Here is a 23,531-nt window from a genome sequence, read left to right as displayed (position 1 = left end):
TGAATATTTTTAACCTGAAGCAAACAAAAGGTCATTTATTTTTATTTATTTATTTATTATTGTGAAATCAAACTGTGTATGGACAAAAGGCCAACATGCATAGAAAAGTCTACGTTCTTAAAATACTCATGCATGCGGACAAGACCTATAAGCCACTGTATAGGATTTTTTTTCTGGGATGTGTTTTGTATTAATGATCCTGATCTGCCATCTTTTTCCATTACATTTTTGAAAACAACTTGAGACACTTTTAGTGATTAGATTGTTTTCTCTGAAATCCCCTTAGTGAATTCACTCAGATAGTTTTGCAACCTCTTATAGTCGCATTTGTGGTAGTAAGCCTCCCCAGAGATCCACTGCCACTTCAGGATTTACCTCTCCCTCCCTCTCTTGCTCTAGCCCCAGGTTTTACCCGGTCCCTGGGGAGCAAAATCAGTTCAGGCAAGGGAGCACAGCTCCAAAAAGCTTATTAAAAATCAGACTGAATTTGAGGTCCAAAGGGATGAAACTGGAATAAGATAAGCCATCGAGATGATTAGTAATCAGGAAGCGTGATTAATCTTAATCAAAGGGTCACATTAAAGCCCAGGCTGCCACTAATGAATGCAAGTGTATTACACTGGAGACTAGAGGAATGAATTTAATAGAGAAGTTTTTTTTTTCCTCTCAAATGAAAGGAAAAGGTTTGAATCAATGAATAACACCAAGTTTATTTAAGGGTGTCTGATGAGGGACCGACTAATGGGGGCTATGACAAGCTAAGAATTGTTAAAATCAATGTGAGTACAACAAGAGACATTAGGATATTTTTTTAGATCACAGATAGAAGAGGAACATTTTCTTCCATTAAGCACTTCAGCAGTATGAGTTCAAAAATGTAAGCTATAATCAAACAACATCGCCAAACCCTTAAAGCTCGATTGCATTTTACAGGACCTGATTACTCTGACACTCCCTCTCATCTTTTTCCATTAAATTTAAAGGCGTTAAAGGTGGTCTCCAGATATTGTTATTGGACTGATGTGGTTTGTGCTTTCTCTCCTCTTTCTTTCAGGGTACTCCAGCCAGTTTCGTCCGCTACAGAGTGGACATGGACAGGTCGCCTTACAGTGGGAGCATCTTTGATGTGGAGGAGGAGAGTGGAAGAGTCATCACGAAAGTCAACCTCAATGAAGAGCCCAGTGTCACCTTTAAGGTGAGCCGGGGTGATTACAGTTGTGATAAGCTGCTTCTGCTTGTTGTGCCAGTGTGCCGCTTCCCAGGTATTTATGTTCCTCAGTCGGTGAAAGGTTACGAGATTATATTTGACAGAAAATGGTCTGATGTTTAAAGGAGCTCTCCAGGCTGTAGAGTTATAGCAATGACACATAGCTGGAGTGAACCGTGTTGGTTTAAATGTCAGCTGAGTTACAGTGAGAAGGTTATAATTTCTGCACTGTACACTTATATAATTATTGGATAATAGATAGTGGTTAGGTGGAGTGCGTCAGTGTTTTTGACAAAAAGAAAAATGTTAAGCTTTTGAAAGAAAAGCATCTGCACAAAAATATTAAATATCTACAGTGATTTTACGTGCAGAGTTCGTAATGGAAAGCTGCATTGGTAAATATACTGTTTAATGATTACAGTCAGTTATTCTGAAAATCAGTTTCATGAATGCAAGAGCCAGGATGTGTTTTATGCAAAATAACTCTACCTTCTTCTCATATTTTATGTTAATTGACCTTCTTGTTTTAGTGTGATGTAGTTTAAGTTGCCATGAATATCAGTGGGTCAGAAATGTGAACGTATTGACTCTTTAAAATCAAAGAACATTTGTGGGGCAACATGACTTTCCTCAGTTAGCGTGTCATTACTTCTTATGTATCTGTGAGCAGAACTATTGAGCTTTCTTATAGATTAAAGAAATACTCTTCCAGTCACTTACATATGATGCTTTTATTCATTAAAGATGACCTTGTTTAGGTGTGCATATGGTTGTAAACACTGAAGCACATGCTATAGGATATTATGTCCTCATGTGTTGTTGCACTCCGATGTTGCCAGCCTGTCTCTCACCTGTCTTTCTTTCTGTTTTCTTTTTCCTTACAGTGTTTCTTTAAGCATTTCTCAGAGTATCTCTCCCTCTCTGGTATCTTATCTCTGCTTCCCCAAGTCCCATTCTCCACAGTCTATGAATGTAGATCAATACATTCATATTCGCTTTCTGGGAGCTTTGCAGGCTGCTCTCCAGATTCTGTTTTGCCAGCCTGTCTTTATTGGGATGCCGAACATGTCTACAGAAAAATGTCTGGCAACGTCAAAATAGGAGTTGTTTGTGTCTTAACTAGTAGTACGGTTAAAATATGCGCTAATGTTGTGCATGCATTTGCATTGCGGTGCTTACATGTGTTCTCTTGCCCATCACAGTTGTTTTTGATTGCCTTTGATGATGGGGATCCAGTGAAGACCAACAGTACTTTGGTGGAGATTACAGTTCTTCAGCCTTCTCGCATCCCAATCTTCACCCAGGAGGAGTACAAGTAAGTCAGTTTGACACTCTGTTGATGCACCTGCCTCCATCTATAACTCCACGCACCAAAGAGCACCTCAGGCTGTTGTGCCAGTCAGGGAGAGTTGGTGGTTAAAAAAAAAAAAAAAAAAAAAAAAAGGCTGGAGAAAGTGGACAAGAACACCTTGACACACATTTACATCAGTGGTCACATCTTCCACTCGGATTCTCGTAATGCTTGGGTTAATATTTAATCGCTTGGTAAAATATATGTTCTGCTTAGAGCTGCTGCACATGGCTGCGATGTCGCTATACCTCATCATTTATTTTGCGATGACTGCTATCCGTGTGTTATTGTGGCTTTGTTCTCCATCCTCAGTAAATTGGCACTAGTTCCCATACTGCCCCCATCTTTGTTTTGCTCTCTTTTTCTGTGCATGACTGCGTTTTATGTATCAACATATATTAGAGCTTCAGAGTAGACGCTGCATACCATCGCTGCTGTTAAACACATTTGTTTCTTTCTGAGGGGAAAAACTGGGCTTCCTGCTGAGCTTATCAAGAGTCTTTTGACAAGATTAACTGTTTGTGCTGTTAAACCGATTGAGAGAGATGCAAGATGAGGGAATGTAATCTAACCTACTGGCTGCTTTACATGTGATATATAAATACAACCATTTACCATTTATATAACTGTACTGGGCCCATTGCTGGGTGGAGTTAGTCTGGAATGATGGTACTGTGTCTGGATAGAGGCGAAGAAGTCATTTATAATTTAAAAAATGGATATGGATTATTAACATACCAGCTGAAGCTGCTTTTAAAAAGTCTTCTGTAATGAGGAAATGCTGACATTGTTGGCTATTACGTTGTGCAGCTGCAGGTATTTGTCTGCAATGTTTGGAAGAACCTCACTAGACTGTGAAGCTTTAAGGTCTGATGGCAAAGTTATCTGGCACAACGCAGTGTTTAGCAGCTTAAAATAAAGCTTGTTTTAAGTGGATTGATTTACTAGCTTGCATGTCAGTCAAAGTGGGAAATCTTGGCACACTGTCTTCTGTAGCCGAATTTGCTATGCTTTTTTGCATAAGACGGCGAATGTACATCCTACCCAACCTGTCAAAGCATTACTCGAGGTGTTTGTGCTCAGGTTTGTCTTTCTGCCCATCTCGCTGCCTTTTGTTAATCTGCGCTTGGCTCAGTGAATGTATTTCCTCATCCAGATAAGTGTGTGTGCATCGAATAAATGCCTTTATGATGGTTTGTAATCCGGCATTTTGTGTGTGCGCTCAAGTTCATCTGTTGCTCAGCTTTATTCACTGATTGATACTCAAGCGCAGCAGCATCGCCGCTGAAAGGCCATTGATTTGAATGAGTGGTCCGCCTGAAACACTCACAGAAGGTCGAGCCCACAGGCGCAGACCTCTGTAGGGTGTCACACTGACAATGCTAACCATACACAGTGGCAGGCCTGCTGTAAATGATGAGCCATGAACGCATTAGCCAGGTGCTTGAGCCTCTCCTGCTGGACAAGGTTCTCTCCAGTGGCGAGAATCCAATCTGCTCGAGCTGTGAAGAACCGTCTCCTCGTTCCTCGCCTCTCTATCTCTCCACATTGTCCTCTCCCCAAGGAACTTTCTGAACACAAATCACTTTCTAAACGTCCACAGAAGATCTCGTCTGTCTCTGTGAAGGCAGTTAGTTATAGCAGCAATCAGGTAAGCTATGCCTACAGCTCCAGAGCACACAATTAAAACAACTCTGCAGGGCTTTGGCTGACTTAATGATTTTTTTCTCCTGCTTTATGGTTGGTCCCCTCCATCTGTCAGAGGGAAATGAGGGGCTCCCAGTCATTGTTGGGTAAAATAAATGGCTTGTACCGTAGTTGCTACTGTAGCAGCGTGTTGCCTCTTGCTCTTTAGAAGGTTGGAAGAAAACACTTTTTATCGTTTCTGTGGAAGTAAAAATAATACGGTAAGAATTTCAGAACCGTGTGGACCAAGCACTCTAAAAATATTTTCTATCCCAGGATTAAGTCTTATTTTTGATATTAATACCAAAGCAAACGATACATACATGGAACAATGTGATTGTTTTTAGTGCTGAACCTGCAAAGAATTATCACCCACTATGGCAGGTTTACAAAGCTTTAAGCCTCTTAGCTCACTGTTTCAATTCTCTAAAGCGCAGGACTGCATGAGTGAGTCGAACCATCCTAATCAACTCACCACAAACTGCAATCAATTGTAAGGAGGAAAAAAAATCTACTTTCTACTCGGATGTTAGTAAAATTGTTAGAAAAAAATGTATGTATTTTTCATTTCTATGTCATGTCTTACTTTTTGTATTTATGTCCATTATTTCTTCAAATACTTCACAAACTGCATCCTTAAAAACAACCCAAATTTCCATCTGTAGTCTGTTCCAGCTGACTCAGTTGATCAGAGCTACAGTATATGTTCAGCCGGGTGAGAAGCGATTGGCTCTGTAATCCCCTCGTGCCTGAATCCTTTGGGGATGGATTTTCTGGTGGTTGTTTTTCGAGAGTTGTCTGCTTTATTTGGATGCATGCATCATCTGCTGCAACTACGTATACTGAAGTGTGCTTTTTTTTTCTCAGATGCATTTTCCTTTCACCTTGTTACTCTTCCGTCTCTGTCGGCGTCAGTAGCTGTTTTTTTTTTGCTTTTGTTTGTTTCTGCCCTCTCGCCCATATTTTCCCAGCTGATGTCATCACATGATGTTGCTGCTTTGCTAGAAGATAACGGCAGATTTGATGCAATATATTGAAGTTTTGATTTAAATACAGGGTAATTGTTATATGCAATGAGATGAAATTGCAAATATTAAAAATTATTAATCATAACTAACAAATTTCTAATAGAAAAAGTGGAGATTAAGTTATATCCAATATTCATGAGCACTATTTGTAATTTTGGCAGATTATTTGGAGCTCAGCCATTAAACCACAGCGAATGCTCTTTTACATGGAACTCACAGGAACAAACCTTTAGGGAAGTCTTTAGTGCTTTGCACTTGGGGAAGGGAATGAATATTTATCTCCCCCTATGTGTGTGTGTGTGTGTGTGAGCAGAGGCGAGGGCTAAGCTGCTATCTGACATGGTCCCACTCTGTGAATCCCCTCCTCTTGTACTGAGGCTACTTCTGTGGCCTGATGCTGCAAACCTGCGATCAGAGCAGTTTTCTGGACTGCTTTTCTCCCCCACAGCACTTCCCCTACTAAATCTACTCTAAATCTCATGAGATGTTTGCCTCACCGCTTCCGAGTGTGTCATTTTGCTCTCCTGCACCTCATTCTGCTCCTTTCAGCCACAACCACGCTGAGCTACCACAGCACCTGAGCCGTTTCCTCTCAGCTTGCATCTACCTGTCAATTTCTGTCTATATATAAAGTCCTAACTTGACTGCACACTGCAATTAGTTATGTACTGCATGGCTTTTTCTTTATTTATATTTTGAGTCCAAGAGCCTCTTAAACACATGTAGGTCCATGTCCAGATTTTAACTGTATTTTTATGTTGTGTATTTTTATGTGGTTTGCTACATAATAACAGTTGGTATGATTCTACATCCAAGTAAAATGAACTTTTGTAATACCCGTAAAGTTTTATTTATTCTATTTATTTATGTATTTTGCTGTCTATGTGTGAAGATACACTGCCAGTCAAAAATTGGGACACACCTTCTCATTCAAGGCTTTTTATTCTTCTCTACATTGTAGAATAATACTGAAGATTAACACTTTGTTTGGACAACGTAATTCCATGTGTATTCTTTTATAGTTTTTCATGTCTTCAGTATTGATCTACAATGTATAAAATAATTAAAGAGAAGATGTGTAGTGTACTCTGCTACACATTCCAGTTCTTGCCCTATGTACCAGTTGAAAAAAAAAATCATTTTGAAGTGAAATGTCATGACATTATGTCCCTTTACAGCAGCTCACTGTAGTCACAGACTTTCATATTAATATGCAGTCTGGCAACCCTGAGAAAAGCACTGGAGTCCATTATTGAGTGACGCTCTTACTTATACTGTTAGCATAGTAAACAGTGTCAACAGCGAGTATTATTAAAGTCTTACCGATGATTGTTCCCCCTCTAATTATCCAATTAGAGCTAAAATTTTTGTGTGCACATAAGGTTTGTTGCTGCATGTGTACAACCATGTAGAAATACGTATTTTCTTGCTTTCAGTATATGCTCAGCCTCTTCTTAAAGGAGCCTTTGTATGAAATAGAGATACAGCTACTCTTAGCCTTCAGGCACAGCTTTTTCCCGTTTCTCCATTAGACATTGTTACTTTGGCCATTAATGTGAATGTCAGTGGTAATAGCTCAAACTGTGGGATATTATAGAGCATGTATCTTTTCTTGATGTTTATAGACCCTAGAGTCTCTATGCCTGCATAAATTTCCTATGGATGTCCACTGGCCATAGATTTAATGTTCTCAGCAGTCAGACTCACAAATGGCTACACAGTACCTGAAGTGGACAGATGTCCTGTAGTTTGAAATACCAGACCCACTGGACTCCACTGCTATTAGCCGCAGGAAGAAAAAGCGATAAACTACTCATCAAAAAATAAAAGGAAAAAATGTATTCCACAAAGGCTCTTCTGCTCATTTTCGAGGGATTTTAAAGGAAAACAACTACTGAACTCCATGGCCTTCGTCAACTTTTCTTGACATCAGGAGGAAAATAGCAGTAATCATTTTTAGAGGAAACCAAGCCATCTACATCACATTTCCAGTTCAGACAAGGCTGTAATTCTCACATAATTAGGCAGATGACATGCTTTCAGAGCATACGTCTCTTTAATTGGCAGCCTTCGCGCAACTGTTGTTTTGCCAGACGTGTATACAAGTGATAGAGCTGCTCACAGCCTACTCATCCATAGCCATTGCCAGGCATTTAAAGGGTTAGCTGTGAGCCCTACAGCGTGCTCTCCCACACACTGGCATCATGCCTCACTGCAAACCTACATTTAAAAAAGCGACCTCTCCATTGCCATTGATCCGTCTATCTGCTATTCCTTCATCCTTTGAATCGTAGCTGTAAGGGTTGGAGCTCTTTCGTGCATCTGAAGGGCATGATTGATTTTCAGCCACAGGTTTGAATCTGCTGACCTGAGCCTTAAAGCTGTAAACAGCAGACATGCACTGACCTTTCACTTGTCTCTGCTAAATAGGCAGGCATCACTTCGCTGTCAGACAGACACCAAGTCACACTCGGTGCACACATCTCAAATATCAAATAAAGGTTGATTCAGAGAGCAGGTGAAGATGGTTCAGTGCTATTGAAGGGTTACATTCACACCAAAAATTATAGAGAGCTTAAAAACCAATAGATGGTGCTGAGTATTTATGTGTACGCATGTGGATGTTTTGAGTGTTTGGTCAGCTGTTTCCAGCCGAAGGGTCGGCTGTCAGATTACCCCACGTTACTGAGCGTGATGGTGATTCAGGACATTAAAAATGAAAGAGACCTTGTGACATCTGACATGGTTGCTCTCACCATTGCTTAAGATTTGCGATATGCAAATTATGTTTGTAATGTAAATCCCTGATACAGCATAATCATCAAGAAACAGATGAAATATGAGGGACACATGTAAAAGAGTGTTATTTACCCATATTTATATTTTTTAAGACAAATCAAATTCAGTGAATACAATATGCAAATAAAGCAGCTTTCTGTGAACTGAGGATGACCTACGGGAATGTGTAATCAATATGCTAAAGAGTTAACATGAAATAGTCTTTACGTTTAACCCACACAGAATTCATATGCGATGTTACATATGAGGTTGTGACTAATAATGACATTTACTTCTTAGCGGCAATTCGGCGCCCTAGGCTCTCCCGTTTGCTGAAGGAATGTCACATCAGGGCAACAAGTAGATCTGAACACGCAACAAATGTTTTATCATGTTTGGAGCAATATGTCACAGTTGTCTTTTTGTCATAATCGTGAGTTGGAGAAGCACAGTTCAAGCTAATGTCATGTTCGTGTCATATCCAGCTGTTTTTTGTCATGAGGTTCCAGCTTAAACAGGAACAGAACTGACATCTATGTCTAAGTGATGATTAGCCAACCGCTGGGAAATCTTTCTCCAGAAGGTTCAATCAATCTGACAAGCCTGAAAACAAACAAAACATAGAGAAATGCCTCACATTGACTGAAGACTGTTGTTCAGTGTAATTACATGGGAATGTTACATATATGGTGTTTATTGTTAAAGCACAGTATTTTAACCCACCGATATGTCTCCTTCAGACATGTGACTGGCATTCCCAGGGTTAATGCATCATATAGTGACACATTATTGTCCTGTTTTAAGCTGGACGATGGATGCAAATGAGCCTCACCACAATTTTTTTTTTTTTTGCAAAGTACTCTTTATTCTGTTTTTTGCCAACTTTGCCACTGACTTTGTCGAAATACTTTACTGGAGAGCATAGGCAAAAGATTTTGTGTATGTTTTCCTCATTTGGATAGGAATTTGTCCTGATATTTAAGGTTTGAAATTATGTTGTTGGCTGGTAATTATGTGATCATATGTAAAATATTGCTGGAATTACATTCTACAGGGAGCAATTAGGTAAAAAAAAAACAAATGCTTTACGTATTATTTTTAAGAAAATCGATGAGTAATGTGCAGTCCATTACTTTTTTGGAGTAATTACCTGAACACTGGCGTCTGGACCCTCACTGACGAAATGCAACAAAAGATCTTTCCACTTTGTCCTGGCCAGTCCAACAAACTGTTTCTATGTTTTCCTGCGTTCCTTCCGCATTCTGCTAGTTTGAGAGGTACTAATGTCTTTCTGTGGGTGAAGCCTCCAGGTGTTGGTGTGGTAGAATAGATAATTTGGACAAAAGCTGTAATTTGACAGTAAAACATGCAGGATGGCAGCGGTACCTACATGGCACGGTGTGATATCATACTGCAAGCCTCAATAGCTGGCCCAGTTTGGGCAACGCACTCATCCGCCAGCATCCAAAGGTTCACTGGCCAAGTTTCCTCTTGTGTGCTAAATGACCTAGTGGATGAAATGTGAAGTGATGTCCTGTGGACTGACATGGCTAAGCTGGCACACCGCATCTAGCTGCACAGTAAATGCTACTTCTTCAGCTTTGCAAATATTTTCCATCTTGCCCTCCAGAGAATGATTGTGACTAGTTTTCTTTCTACAAACGCAGAGAAACTTACATTTACACGATCATGTGCATGTTAGTTTCAAACAAACACTTGCTTAAGCATCACATCCTGTCAGAGGTGTTGCATTTCCGAGATGTTTCTTAACACCAGAGTATTTTCTGTTATTTTTTTTTGCTAAATCCTCTTTGCAAGTGTGAGTCAGCAGCGCATAAACATTGTGTGCTAATATCTGCTAGTGATGAATTTGGTTTACAACTGGGAGAGCTTTTGCTGGAGGAGGTGGTTAATTGTTAATTTGTACACTGATTTAGGAATATGGGGAAAGACTCGATTGGTATGAGAGAAACGTTTAGTAATACGTTTGAAATGAACGAGCTTAATGATAATGTTGTGTTTGGAGGCTGCAGGGCATTCGCACTTAGCATAATCTGTGCGGTAGTGGGAAGCTGGAAGGACAAATTTGCAATTAATGTATAAATTCCAAAATGAGTTTTAGATTTTTTTCAAACAGAATTTAGTGAAGATTGATTTTGAAATCACCACATCCCCTTCATTAACAAGACCATTGCCTTGCCTGCGTGTACCGACAATTGGGAAATGTTTTGAAATGCATTGCAAAATTAAACTGATTAAAAAAGCAATTTGTTGCCACAGTATTAAAGGATTCAGGAACTTCAGATGTTAAGATTCTAAACCATTATGTTGTACCACCAGGAAAGTGTCTGATTGGTTCTAAATACAATGTAGTATTTAAATTAGTGATGTGGCCTTTCTTACTTTTTTTTCTTTTATTACAGAAAGTTGTACAGATGTGGTTTTTCATCAAAATCAATTTAGAACCTCAAAGTTAGTAAGAGAGATGACAGTTTACTATACTGATAATTGTTATATAGCAAAGATGGCATGATTGCAGTTCTAAGCAGGCAATCAGCATCTTCTGCTTTGTTTTCTTATTTGTTTAGGCAGCTGTTCCCAGCAAACAAGCTTACATAATCCAAATGTACCTTACCTGTGGAAATGCTGAGGTGGAGTGTGACTTTTTTCTGGAGTCTCCGTTCTGCCCTCTAGCACTCAGAAAGTGCTTTGTTGCTTTAACGGACTGTGTGACTTTATTAGCTCAATTAGCCCACACTTATGAGAAGGTCACCGCAATAAATGGTAAAGGTGCAGGGCGGCAAAAGATAACTCAGGAGAAGAAAAGGGCTCACCAGCAGGCTTGGAAATTGAGAGTACAGGATTTTAGTTTGTTGTGCCACAGTGGTGTTAATGTAAATACGTGCTTGCATTTTCATCCACAGCCTTTGCCATCTGTTATGTTTTTTGTTCCTGCAGGATTTATGGTGAAATTGTGATTCCACCTGAAGCAGAAAAAATACATTTATCTGTTTTCCCTCGTCTCTAGTGGTATCTGGCTTGTGCAGCTAGCTTTGGTTTTATGTGCTGAGTTTTGAGTTAAGACGCTGTACCTGCCTTTAAATTTCTGCTGCTCAACGGCAGTGTGTCTCTCCAGAAACAATGTCCTTGTTGCTCTGGATAATGTGCAGACACACCACTGTGGGCAGATTCCTTTGCAGCTGTCTTTTGCTGGCTGAGTCACATCCAAGACTTGTCCAGCACTCTCACAATGTATGTGCTCATAGCAAACACATACGCACCATATAGGATCCTTTTCATATATAATACCAGAATGCAGCAATGCAGTTGGCAATGTTCTATTCAAGTGGACAGCAGAGAGTTCTTAAAGAATATGGTTGCTCCCATATCTTATATTTATTGTGTACTTTCTGGTGGGCAACGTTACTGCTGCTGTGCCACCATGGCTCAGTTGGATGTTGTATTCCTGCTGCGTTTTTTAAATACACTTTCTTATTTATATTCAACAATATCAGTTGCATGTTGTTTTTTTCTAAGTAGAGACTTCACTCTTGCCAAATGAAATACCTTTAGCGATACGTTGGCTATCAGACACAGCACTGTTTTCTACAACCTTTTGAATATATCTTGAGTGGTCTCAGGATCTTGCAATTGCTCCTTTTTATCTCAGTTTCTCCTTTACCTTTCTCCACACCACTTTCCTTTCCCTCTTCGGTCCTGCCAAACATAACCTGTAATCTTCAAAGCTCAACCTTCAGTTGATAGCGCACTACAGCACACACTCTAAAATAATATTGTATTAAATGACAGAGGGGGTGAACCTTTCATCTCAACATGTTTGCCAAAAGGAAAGAGAAAAAAAAATTGAACTGAGGGCGAGATTACATTTAATAGACATGATGCAGTATTTACAGATGGTACAAATACAGCATCTGGAGGATGTCATCGTTAAATGCAATAATGAAGTATTCTGCCAGTCAGTCTGAACACCTCTGCTAATGAAATTTGAAGTCCTGTAATAAGATTCAACGTTAAAAGGCTATTTCCTGTGTAAATCATGCTGTGTGACTGAGCTGACTTTGCCTTGGCTGTCAGGATCGCTTAGAACTGTGGTCTTAATGGAGCGCATGAGCTCTGGATTCGCAGCAGTGTTTTTCCTTTTTTGTCTGCTTGTGTTCAGGGAGGAGCTGAAATGCATCCCCTATGTGTAATTTAGCTCGAGTCAGTGGAGTCTCTGTTTGTCACTCTCAGCATTTGCTTCCAGGCAGGAACAAACAAGTTAACACCAGGGTGACACAACAGCTAACTAACAAACTCTCGAGCACGTAGCCGCCTCTGCAGTCACCGAATTACACTGATTCATAATTGCTGAACAAAATGCCCGGCGTAAAAACCCTGCCATCAACAGTCAGGCAGAAATGTGCTCCCACACAATGCCAAGTATGTATTTATGGGCATTCACGCGCTGTTTATTATCAAGTTTCCTTGTGAGCACACTACAGTTGAAATGGCTCCTGTCTGGACTTGTTGTTGCTGGAGACCTGTATGCAGCGCTGCATCTGAATATCCTGCAGAAGAGCCGAGCAGACTTGAGCAGAGACTTGCACTCAGCGAGGTCACTCTTCCCGTCTCTCCCAGCGTGTCCATCGCCTCTTGTTCTCTCGGCGATGCAGTGCATGAAAGGAAGAGGGGAGGCGAGGTAGAAAGATAGTAGACACAATAGCAGCTGCCCCTGTGGCGCACAACAAGGTTTATACGCCTCTGCCTTGTCTCGTAAGCATCACTCCGCCATTGGCCCTGGGGCGGAGTGCTCGCTGACACCTGTGTGCCGCCTCCGCTTCTCAGTGGCGTGTCATTCACCCTCTCTCATGTTGACACCAGGACTCTCTGCTGCTGCCTGTAGACATGTCAGCATCTCCCTTTTCTCTCTCCCTCTCTCCAGATAGGATTTTTTTTTTCTCATCTGAATATGAAAGGAATGAAAAGTGGCTTTGGCCCCACTCAGTAGCGCATGATATTGCATTATGCACAATTGACTCTTTGAATTCTCCTACTGCTTGAATCTTGAAGACACAACTTATTTACCTTCTCTGATACCTACAAGTCTCAGTGTATCAGCGAGTTTATAACTCCTGCCGCTTAATTATCAGATATTATTAGTGTTTTTGCTTGAGTTGTTTATTCCGCTTTGACCTTTCACGTGCCTTCAATCCATATTTCAGTCTCATTGTCCAGTCGTCTGCCCTTCATCTATCTGCCTCGCAGTGCCTACTGTATCTGCTCACCTTCCTGTCATACTTCCTGTCTACATGCGGATACACCTTTACACTAATCTGCACACTTCAGACACCTTCACACCCCCCCTTGGCATTTCTCAGCAGCTTACAACCCTCAGGCACAGCCACTTTGTAGGGAAGTGATAACATGTCAGCTCTGCCTCTTCCTGGCAATCACACCGTGCAGCTCGGTGCTAGCTCCGCGCAATCTTTCATAACCCACTCACACTTAAAGAAAGCCTATGAATAGGTCAGCACAGGTTATCCAGCCCAGCTCCAGACCAGAGTTTTACCAAAGAAGGAACCACCAAAAGCCGCACAAAAATGTCTTGAGTGGTACAAATCTGTCACATACAGATAGTCTACCTTTCTCCAAGAGGAAAACACTTGATTGACTTAAGAATTGCACCGCCTTAAGCAGAATGAATTTTCAGTATGTTACAGAAATCTGCTCCAGTAAAAAATAACGTATTGCAAAATTAATCTTCTCTTTGCTATATCAATTTAATGGGCAAAATGTTTATTTCCTGTGCTGCCTTTCTGATTTTATTACTCATTCATCTACTACGTGTGTTATGTTTTGACTGTAGGGCCGTAGGTCTTAAAACTCCTTTGTGGGAAGTTTTTGCTTTTCAGCATTTTTTTTGTGAATAAAATCGACGCATTAAAGCACCAATGGAGTCACCTCATTTAGCAGTTCAGAGGAAACCATCATCCTAATGATCAACTTTGAGCCGTTTGAAGATTCGGCGAATCCAACTTGGAACGAAATCACAGAGAAAATCGTGAAAGAGGTTTAGGATGACAAAATGAAAATGGGCTTGCATGAGGCACACTGCCTTTTGCTCGACGAATTTGGAGCTTCAATGGCTTATGCTGCAATTTATGTGTGGTCTGCGGGGGATTTTCAAAGCGAGTGTGTCACTTGCATTGGAGGGTCTCTCTGCCTATTAAACTCACCCTGGTGTGTTTATTGCTTGCTTCCACCTTACCTTTGCTCAGGTTCCATATTGAGGCGCAAATTGGTTATTTTCTGGCAGCAGAAAAGTGCCAAGAATGGGTTGAGCTGAAAACTGAACTTTAGGCCACATGAATGCTATGCAAGGCTGATACTCTGTGGCTTTGATTCATTAATTAAAGTGTATATTGAGAATACTAATAAGAGAGACTGCAAGGTTGATTTATTGTGTTTCTCTTCCATATATTGGCCAAGCAAAGAACGAATGCTGATGAAATTACACAACATTGCCCAGAAGATCTGCTATAATACATAAAAAATAACATTGCAGCAAAGACTTAAAGTGGTATAAAAAGGCTTTAAAGCCGGTGTGCCATAACTTATAAAGCAGCCACTCCACCTTTTGACCATTAGTATGTAGTGAATAGTCACACTCCAGTTGAGAGCAACCTTTATCATACAAAGAGTTTCTATGTGGAATTTACTGTCAACCAAGGCTGCTGAACAGCAAGAGAGTTGGGAAAACAGTCACATCTGTCCAATGACAGCCCTATTTCTGGGCTGCTAATCTACAGGACAGACATTGGATTGCTGAAAAGTGTATTAGAAGTGAAAGCACATACATTCAGAGACAACTGTCGCGTTACCCTTGGTCCCAATGAGAGGCACATTTCTGTGGCTGATTTAGAGTCACATTTTGGGCTGAGCCGCACCTTACTATGCAGAGATTGTCCAAGGGCCTGCCTCTGTGTTTTTGTCAGCCTGTTCCTGAGCCAAACAGGTAATCTACTGATGTGAAGGCCACATTAATAAATTGGTTCCCATCGCTGTGGAGCATGGTGTGGCTTCACACTCTTGGATGCGGCAGAGACGGCAATTACTCAGTGACAGCTCAATTGTGCATCTAGAGGGAAATTGAACAAAAATCATTTAGCATTATGCAAATAGAACATTATTCACTGTGTCAATAAGGGCACTGTATTTTTTTGTGAAAGCGTTTTGTGAGGCAGTTCACCCATTTCACTGCAGGGTACATTCCACAGTATTATCTCTTTAGATGGTATGCTATATCATCCTCTATACAAGAGGATGGCTCCTATTTTCCAGATTTATTCTCCATCTGAGATGTCCTTGGGGATTGTTTGTCTCCAGAGACAGTAACCATAGCCACCAAGATGGATAGATGCGTCTTTTTTTTGTCCTTTTTGAACGTACTGTTAGCACCTTTGTTTGCCTGTAAAACTTTGAAAGAGGCAAACACATACTCTAGAGTGACTCCTGTACCTTCGAGCTGTCTGAAAAGTTTCTGAGTGAGTTGTTTTACTCCAGTGAGCAGCAAAGACAGTGTCATTTATTGTTTCAGAACCTATGTAGCCAGTACAGCAGATATACTTTTCTGTCTCTGTGTGAATGAAATTCTTGTTGCTCTTCATCTTCACTCTGATAAACGGCCTCAATCTTCCTTATGAAACCTCACATAATTGCAGTCCTGTAAGGGAGAGTTGCTCTGCGGAATTACATTAAACCCTGACGACAAACCAAGACTGACTTCTTTTGTAGTTGAAGGTGCTGCAATTAAGGGGTCAGCAAAGGCTAAAAGAAAGTACAGCACTGGATAATAATATGAAAACTGTTACAAACATGGACTGGAGGCGTCTGATCGCCTCCACTCTATGTTCATAAGTCAGACTGCCAAGATAGCGTCTACTCCCCAATAATACCCTGTAACATTGACATTAACTGTATAACAGACTCTGACAGTCAGAGATTATGGTGTGTGAATATTACTCCCACAACACTGTCACAGATTTCTTACTGCTGCTGTGAATAATAGTCAAACTTTAAATGAAAACTGCAATAGAGGCACGCCGCCATGCATGCACAAACACATAAGCGCACCTCACATACCCGAGATGAGAGAATAAGCGAGAAAAGCAGTCACAGTATCACAAGAGGGTGTCACAGTGAGACGACATTATCAGCTTAAATCATCCCTCACCGACGCACTACCAAGACAGGGCTCCCTGCTATTTATGGCTGCTGTAATTTCTGTGAAGAGTGGTGACAATCATATCTGCTGGATATGATTACACACTTGTATGCCTGATAGTCAAGCATACCCATTAAGTGTTTTACAGTGTAAGTTATCAGGGGGAAAACATTTAAATCTTTTCACAGGACAATTTGTGTTACATTTAATATGATTTTTTTTTGGGGGGGGAGAGGGTTGTTATTTTTATTAAAATTACAAAACCATTTGCCAGGCAGTTAAGTTTTGGGTGGAAGGTCTTCGCTTAGATTTGCTCATGGAACATCTTATTCAAAGAGTGGAATTTCGTAATGAATAAATGAGCAAGTGGGATTTCAGGATTTACACTCACACCAACTTAGCAATGCAAAATAAATTCACCTTATGTTTTTTATCCATTTTCCCCTTTCATTCTGCTTTTAAGCAGCTTCTCCTGGTCAGGGTTTAAGCAGCCAGACCATCAAAGCAGCACAAACATGCTTTAACCTTGCAACTTCCTGCAGCTCCTCCTGGTTAAAAAACTCAAAGCACTCCTCATTCGGAGCAGAGCCAAAACAACCTCAGCTGGATTTCCTCAATGCAAACGAACAGCAGGTTGACGCAGAGATTCTCTGGCATTGTCGAGTCCTTTGCTCTTTGAAGTGAGGCTGACCACGCAGCAGAGAAAACGCATCTCGGCTGCTGGAGTCTATCACGCTGTCACAACCCTGGATCATTACTCTGTCCAAAGTCTGCAACCACAGCTGACAGTTCAAGCAGTGACTGAGTAGAAAAATTGAACAATAAGCAACAAAGCTTTGCTCCATAGTTCAGCTGCTGCTTGTACATTTTTTTCAAAACCACACTGTGCTCCCCATGTTCTGAATCATTTACCAGGGGAGGAATAAAACACCCTGAGGGTTAACCCTGCTGACCGGCCATGGGTTGTGATTTACATCTGTTTCACACTCGTCAAACTAGTGACCCTCTTGTGCCCTCTAGATGGATGTATTGTCATCCTGGAGGAGACCACTCCATTCAGAAGAGAAATGCTTCATCACAGGGTAAAGCTGATTGCTCAGAGCACCTCTGTATTGATTTGCAGTGACCCTTCCTGCTAATGAGAGAAATGAACCCAAACCATGCCAGAAAAATGCCCCTCACAGCATAACAGACCCATCAGAACCCTCAATGTAGGAGTCAAGGGTTCATGTTTTTTCCTTTAATTTGTTATTCACCTGTATATATATATCTCTCACACACACACACACACACACACACACATATTTTGTAGCTTTTAAATAACAGCCTTTATGTCCACCTGTCTATTTTTATTTTTATTTTTACCTTTGATGGTGTTTTCTGCGCCTACGTGATGTGCATATAACTTCTCCCTCCACTCATCTCATCATTCTGCGCTGTACCTGAGGTATTGCAGTACGCTTGACTTATGATTTGTGTTCAATGTCTTTCCAGGTTTGCTCCAGTTAGTGAGCTGGCTCCATTCGGCACTGAAGTGGGGACTATTCTCGCTGCTGCTATCAATCAAACCATCTTCTACTCCATTGTGGCAGGAAATGAACTAGGTATGGCCTCCAGATCATATACCATGCAGCGATTTAACCCAAAGTAAATGTTTTCTGTCTGTTTGTTTGTTTTTAAGCTACAATACAAGATATTTTATTCCCCCAACGCTCCCTGCAAAACAATCAAATTATAACAAAGGCTTTGTGTTTGAAATAGAAAGGCTTCTTATCTCAGCTTTTCATATATTTTCCTTTATAAAACAGATACCTTTTATGCCAGTTTGTCAACTTCTACTTTAGCTGCAAAAAAGTGTTTTTAGGAAGATGAAAATGAAATTCAAGTTTTAAAAAAGCTTGGAAAAAAAGCACGCAGATTATTTTGGAAAAGCTGTGGGTTGCACAACCATGGGTGCTGTTTATAGAAGTCTGTCTTTGTGTAGAGAAGACATTTTGGCATACTTGTTGCTGTGGACTGCTTTTAATACTTGCTGGCGAAGTCTGAAGAGCATAATTACGCCCAGGGAGAGAGAGAATATTATTCAGCTGTGAGCCCAGGAGGTTAGCTCAGCCCAAAGCAGGAGAGAGAGTAAAGCATGTCAGTCAGTGGCCCCTTCTCCGCATGCACCTCTCGAGCTCCTGCAGTGAACTGTTTCCATGTCATGTTTAAGCAGGAGCCAGAGTCACTGTTACAGAGATGCTCCTGGAAATTACAGGATCAAGGCCTATTAAAAGTGCTTTACGTCTATCTGTAGATCTCAAGCAGTAATATAGCAGGGGAAATATAAAGCATTCTGAAAGCCTGCCAGGTGAAAAGAAAAAAAAAATACTGTGAGCCAGATGTATTTCTGTGTTTCCTTTGTCAGTTCCTCCAACAATCATTCAACTGCAAAAAAAAAAAAAAAAAAGATGAAAAGTCCAAATTTAAGCAGACTCTATTGGTATTCAGAGCGCTGTTTTTCTGTGATTTCCTTATTGTCCTGTGACTCTCTTTTTCTCCTGTGCTGCCACTCACTCCACCGTGTTATTTTGAAATGTTCTGTAGCATTTTTGTGAATATTTTTCAGGCGTTTTGGCATTTGGAGAATTAAACTCAATGTTGTTACAGGTTTTGTGCTTCGGTTAAAACACTGTCCTGAGCTCTGCAATTGAACAGTTGGCCACGACAAGAAAAGAACCAGTGTAGGAGTACAAATTAATTCTTTTCCCGTACTCGAGTGATACATAGCAAGTACTGGACTTAACAGCATGTCGTGCCATGAATACAGAACAAAGCAAGGTCACGTACGGTAATTTCACTGTGCTTCCATCCGTTCTGGTGCTATTTCTTACTTTTGTCCTTTTTCCAGTTTTTCACACGCTCTGTTTTTGTTTGGTTCCAGGTCATTTTCAGGTGAACAACAGGACAGGCATCATCTCTACAGCGAAACCTCTGGATTATGAAAATGTGACCAGCTATGTCCTCCGGGTCCAGGCTGACTCGATGGTGGTTGTCATGTCCAACCTGCGTGTGCCTTCTAAAAGTAAGAACATATCAGCCATTAAGTGGGTGAATGTGGAGGTTGTGCTGGAATTCAGGGCTGAAATTATGTTTCATTTGATTCCAAGTACTGCATTTATATTTAATCATAATCCCTCACTGTGACCGGTTATGGTTAAATACAGTTGTAGAATTGCTATCAAAGCCTATTTTTGTCCTTTAAATTTGTTTTCACATTTGCTGCATTTATGTAGGGTTATTTATGCATTTGCATAAGTATGTGGATTATTGCATGCTTAATTCTGCCTTACATTTGCAGACTAAAGAGAACTGCCAAGAGTTACAGAGCTTATTAACCTGCTGAAACCATAAGGACATGCTTTGGCACCTTCGGACAGCTTTAAAATGACGGCACACACAGAAACTCAGTTCATTACAGTTTTAGATGTCAAATCCATTTTAATCTAAACAAAGGAAGCACTGTGCCACTTTGTACATGACTGCACTTTTATACTTTATGCACTGTTGCCTTTCTAAACTGCACTAACCCATTCATATAGCTTGTGGAAGTTTTGCTGCATGATGTGACTGGTTGTTCTGTTTCACATGCGATTCAACTTATCGACAGATTTGTTTCTCATCTTTCAGTCATGAGGTCATTTTTAAAAATAACCTCAGAAATGCGACTTATCCCGGCTTCAATGCGGCGTGACCATCCACAAATATCGCAAAAACCTCTCCAAATTCCCCTCAAGGGTTTAACGATGGAAAAAATAGGCCATTTGTTTTAATTCAGGCCAACTACCCCTAAAATGAGGGTGGGTGACAAAACATTAATCATAACAAACTCTGTTAATAGAACTCCTGTGTGTTCCTGTTCTTAGAGACTCAGTGTGCTTGAAACTAACTATAGATTGCACAGTGTGCTGGTGGACAATGGTGACAGTAGAAGATGGGGCCAAAAACCTGCTGTCACAGCTTCCTCCTTTTGCACCCCACTGCTTCTCCGCTCTCTCTCCAAGCATTCTCCAAGCGTTTGTTGTCTGTTGTTGCAGCGTGGACACGATGGAGTGTGCGATTAAGATAGTTTCTCCTCTTTCATAGCACTGTGCTCGGTTGTACACACAAAAGGTGACAGAAACTCAATTTCAGAATTCCTCAAACATACCCTGGCTGTACAGAGAGAGCATTATTGTTGGGTTATCTGTTTTGGAAAGTTGCTTAAGGTGTCGGATGCATCCTCTGTCACAATAGAGTTTTCAGTTGCCACGGACCATTCGGAGAGCACTTTGCTTGAAGCATGATTAAAGACTTTAAACTGCGCTGTTTTTCACGGCCATGCTTCAGCAGGAATATCATTAGGCTTGTTTATGGCCAGCGAAGTGACATGCAAGTTTTGTATAATGATGGATGAAGTGATAACAACAGATGGGCTCCAATGAATAATCAATGACCTCCTCTAACTCCCTCGCCTTTTTCTCTCATCCTGAGTCTCTCACATTGTAATTACAGTAATTACAAGTACACGGCACTCAGGCACACACACACATGCATGCACACCACTCGTTTGATAGATATAGAGTAGAGGACTCTTTAGGCTTTTCTCAAATCGTACTCCCTCCTTTCTCATTTCGTCACGGAGTTGTAACTTTGCAGTCACACTCACAGCTGAATGAAGCACCCTTCATTAAGGTGTGGGGTGTAAATACAGCGGCAAGCTTCGGAATGAATTTCATTCTCTCTGGTGGAAACACAAGGAGAAAAGTGAAACTTCCAAGCTTTGGAGACATTTCTTTTTTTCTTGTAAACATCTAGTGTTTTTTTAGCACTGTTAAGCTGCTTAGTTTTTTGCCTCAGTCCCTTTAAGTATACAACACTGTGCAGTTTCTGCTCTACAGTTTCTTTAGACTAGAGAAAACTGTATTTGATCTCAAATACAATAACAAAGCCACTAATAATGCTGTAACAGTAATAGAAACCACAGTAATGACATTTAAACCCCCAAACTCCCATGGTGCATTGCAACACAAGAGTTCAATCATAGCAACCGGCTCTGTGATCGGTACATTATTTTAAATATTTTGCGGTAAAATCATCATTTTCTAGCCTAGAAAAATGAAAATAATATTAAAAAAATATTAAAAAGTAATAATTAAGACATGTTAAAAGAATATTTAATCAAAATAAAATGTGTAGCGTGCAGCGCTGGGTGCTGATTGGCTCAGCAACCGTAACATCAGTCTTCTCTGTCTCCTGTGGAACAGCATTCAGCATCTTCACATAGACATGTGATCGCTGCACATAGTGTTGCTTTGTGGTGTTGTGCAGTGTGTGGGGAGGGTTCATAAAGCCTTAATATATATACATAAATAATTAAATAAATATGGTTACTGCTTTGCGGATTTTCGTCCATCACGGGGGGATTTGGAACTTAACCCTCACGATAGATGAGGGTCTGCTGTACACATCTGGGTTGTCATACGGAACGTCTTCCATGACAAACACACAACTAACTTTTGCATGTTTCTGCTTGTGAGTCAGCACTGATGTGTGCTCTCTGTTGGAGGTTTTTATGAAACGCTTCCTCTTCCTGTTAATTCACTGGAGGTGGCATTTAATGTGGTGGACCCTCATTAAGTGGGTAGGGGGGATTTGAGAAAAGCCCTCTCTTTTACATGGGCTAGAGCTTCCCTGACGTCTATAGGTGGACATACTGTTTTGGCTGAGTGCACCGAAACTCTGTCTTCACTTGCAAGGTCGTATTGTAATGCAGATCACGGCTCCTTGACAGGGAACATCTTTCTTTTAATTAATCTATTTTTATTGAGTTTAGATTGTCAGAGCAAAAGTGGATGGATTTGTCAGATAGATTATTTTAGCCCTCGTAGGATTTGTACACTGTGTAAGTACCCACATGGCCTGCATGCACACATGCATATACAGCCAGCCATACAGCACATGCACACATATAATAATAATCCAGAAAAGGACAGGGTTTAATGAAATGTTTTCCAAATGATAATGCATTTTAAGGTGCACTCAAACCTTGGCTGCCTTAGAAGCAATACCCTGCTCTTAATGGGCCTGTTTCTTTCATGCATCTTTGAGTGCAAGTGAGTGGAGAGGAGGAGGGACTGTATGTTATACTTTATGGTTTTTTTATGCCCTGATACTCCAGGGATGGAATATAGCCACTTTCTACAAAGAGAAGAGAGACAGAAACTCTGCAGACCTCTTTCCCATCCCCTCGAGTCTCCCCTCTGCGCCTCACACTACGGCTTTTGTGCCTGTAATTTGATGTGCTGTGTTTTGTTTGTCCAATTCCCCTGGTGCATCCTTAGCTCCAGTGGCCACATGACTTCACATTTTTGTATCCCGCCAGAAGAAAAATGGTCGTTGACAGTGCATATTTTATACCTAAACTGCAGTGTTGGAAGGATTTTGCGCTGTACATATTTATGCTGTACGTTGCATAGGTGTAACTGTGACAAATTAGGGGACGAATGCTTAAGCTCAGTGTGTGTGTTTTGTTTCTTTTCTTTTTAAAGGCACAGAATGAATATTTGAAAAGCCACACAAAAAGGCCAGTTAACTAGCAAATTTAGAATTAAAATGCCAAACTTTCCTCAACCTCCTTTGCTGCTCTGTTTTTGGCTGCCCTTCAAATTATTATTCCCAATAATGTGCAAAATTCTTGCCTGTTTAACTTTTATCGCATTTTATTGATGGTATTGTTGTGCACTAAGTCAAGGGGAAAACAATCTTCTCAGCCATAATGATGCAAGGTAGACCTCGCTTAAACATAATAGCTTGGAAGACGAGATTTCATCATTATTTTTATTATTTAACAGAGCCATATTCCACTCAGAGTGTGAGCGTTATCACTGATTGATTGGTAAACAGAATGCAGGCGCGCTCGGTTGTTTTCCTGGTCTACTTATAAGGCCAGTGAAGGAGGAGTCATCAGCATACTTCAGACTCAGTTTTTCTTCATGCAAGAGCTTTTGCAGTAATCAAAACAAAATTAGCCTCCTCATTATTGACTGAAAGTTGTCAGCTTCACCAAAATAGCTTTGCACGCCGTTTCATTAGAAAAGCTTGAGTTAAGAGTAAGAATGCATTTCTCTTTTCAGCATGCAATTACAAATCCACTTCAGAAAGTTATTGCAGTGCAGCGGAAAATGACTTCTAAATGGAGAGCGGTTTTCCAGAACTCCGTTTGCTTTTAGTCAAACT

The 23,531-nt window shown here is 40.7% G+C and overlaps 1 protein-coding gene across 1 annotated transcript in view; it reads left to right on the top strand.

Annotated features, from left to right (window-relative positions):
• LOC110945470 (protocadherin-15) overlaps positions 1–23,531 on the top strand; it is a 218,190-nt gene that overhangs the window by 163,666 nt on the left and 30,993 nt on the right. The window contains exons 25-28 of the mRNA XM_051960098.1: positions 1,055–1,195; positions 2,410–2,522; positions 17,769–17,878; positions 19,198–19,338. Of these exons, the coding sequence (XP_051816058.1) occupies positions 1,055–1,195; positions 2,410–2,522; positions 17,769–17,878; positions 19,198–19,338 (505 nt within the window). The remainder of the gene's footprint in view (positions 1–1,054; positions 1,196–2,409; positions 2,523–17,768; positions 17,879–19,197; positions 19,339–23,531) is intronic.

Source organism: Acanthochromis polyacanthus, chromosome 15 (genome assembly GCF_021347895.1).
Source record: "Acanthochromis polyacanthus isolate Apoly-LR-REF ecotype Palm Island chromosome 15, KAUST_Apoly_ChrSc, whole genome shotgun sequence".
In the NCBI taxonomy this organism is placed as follows: Eukaryota; Metazoa; Chordata; class Actinopteri; family Pomacentridae; genus Acanthochromis; species Acanthochromis polyacanthus.
The sequence above is the reverse complement of the archived record's forward strand: the minus strand, read 5'-3'. Positions and strand labels throughout refer to the sequence as shown.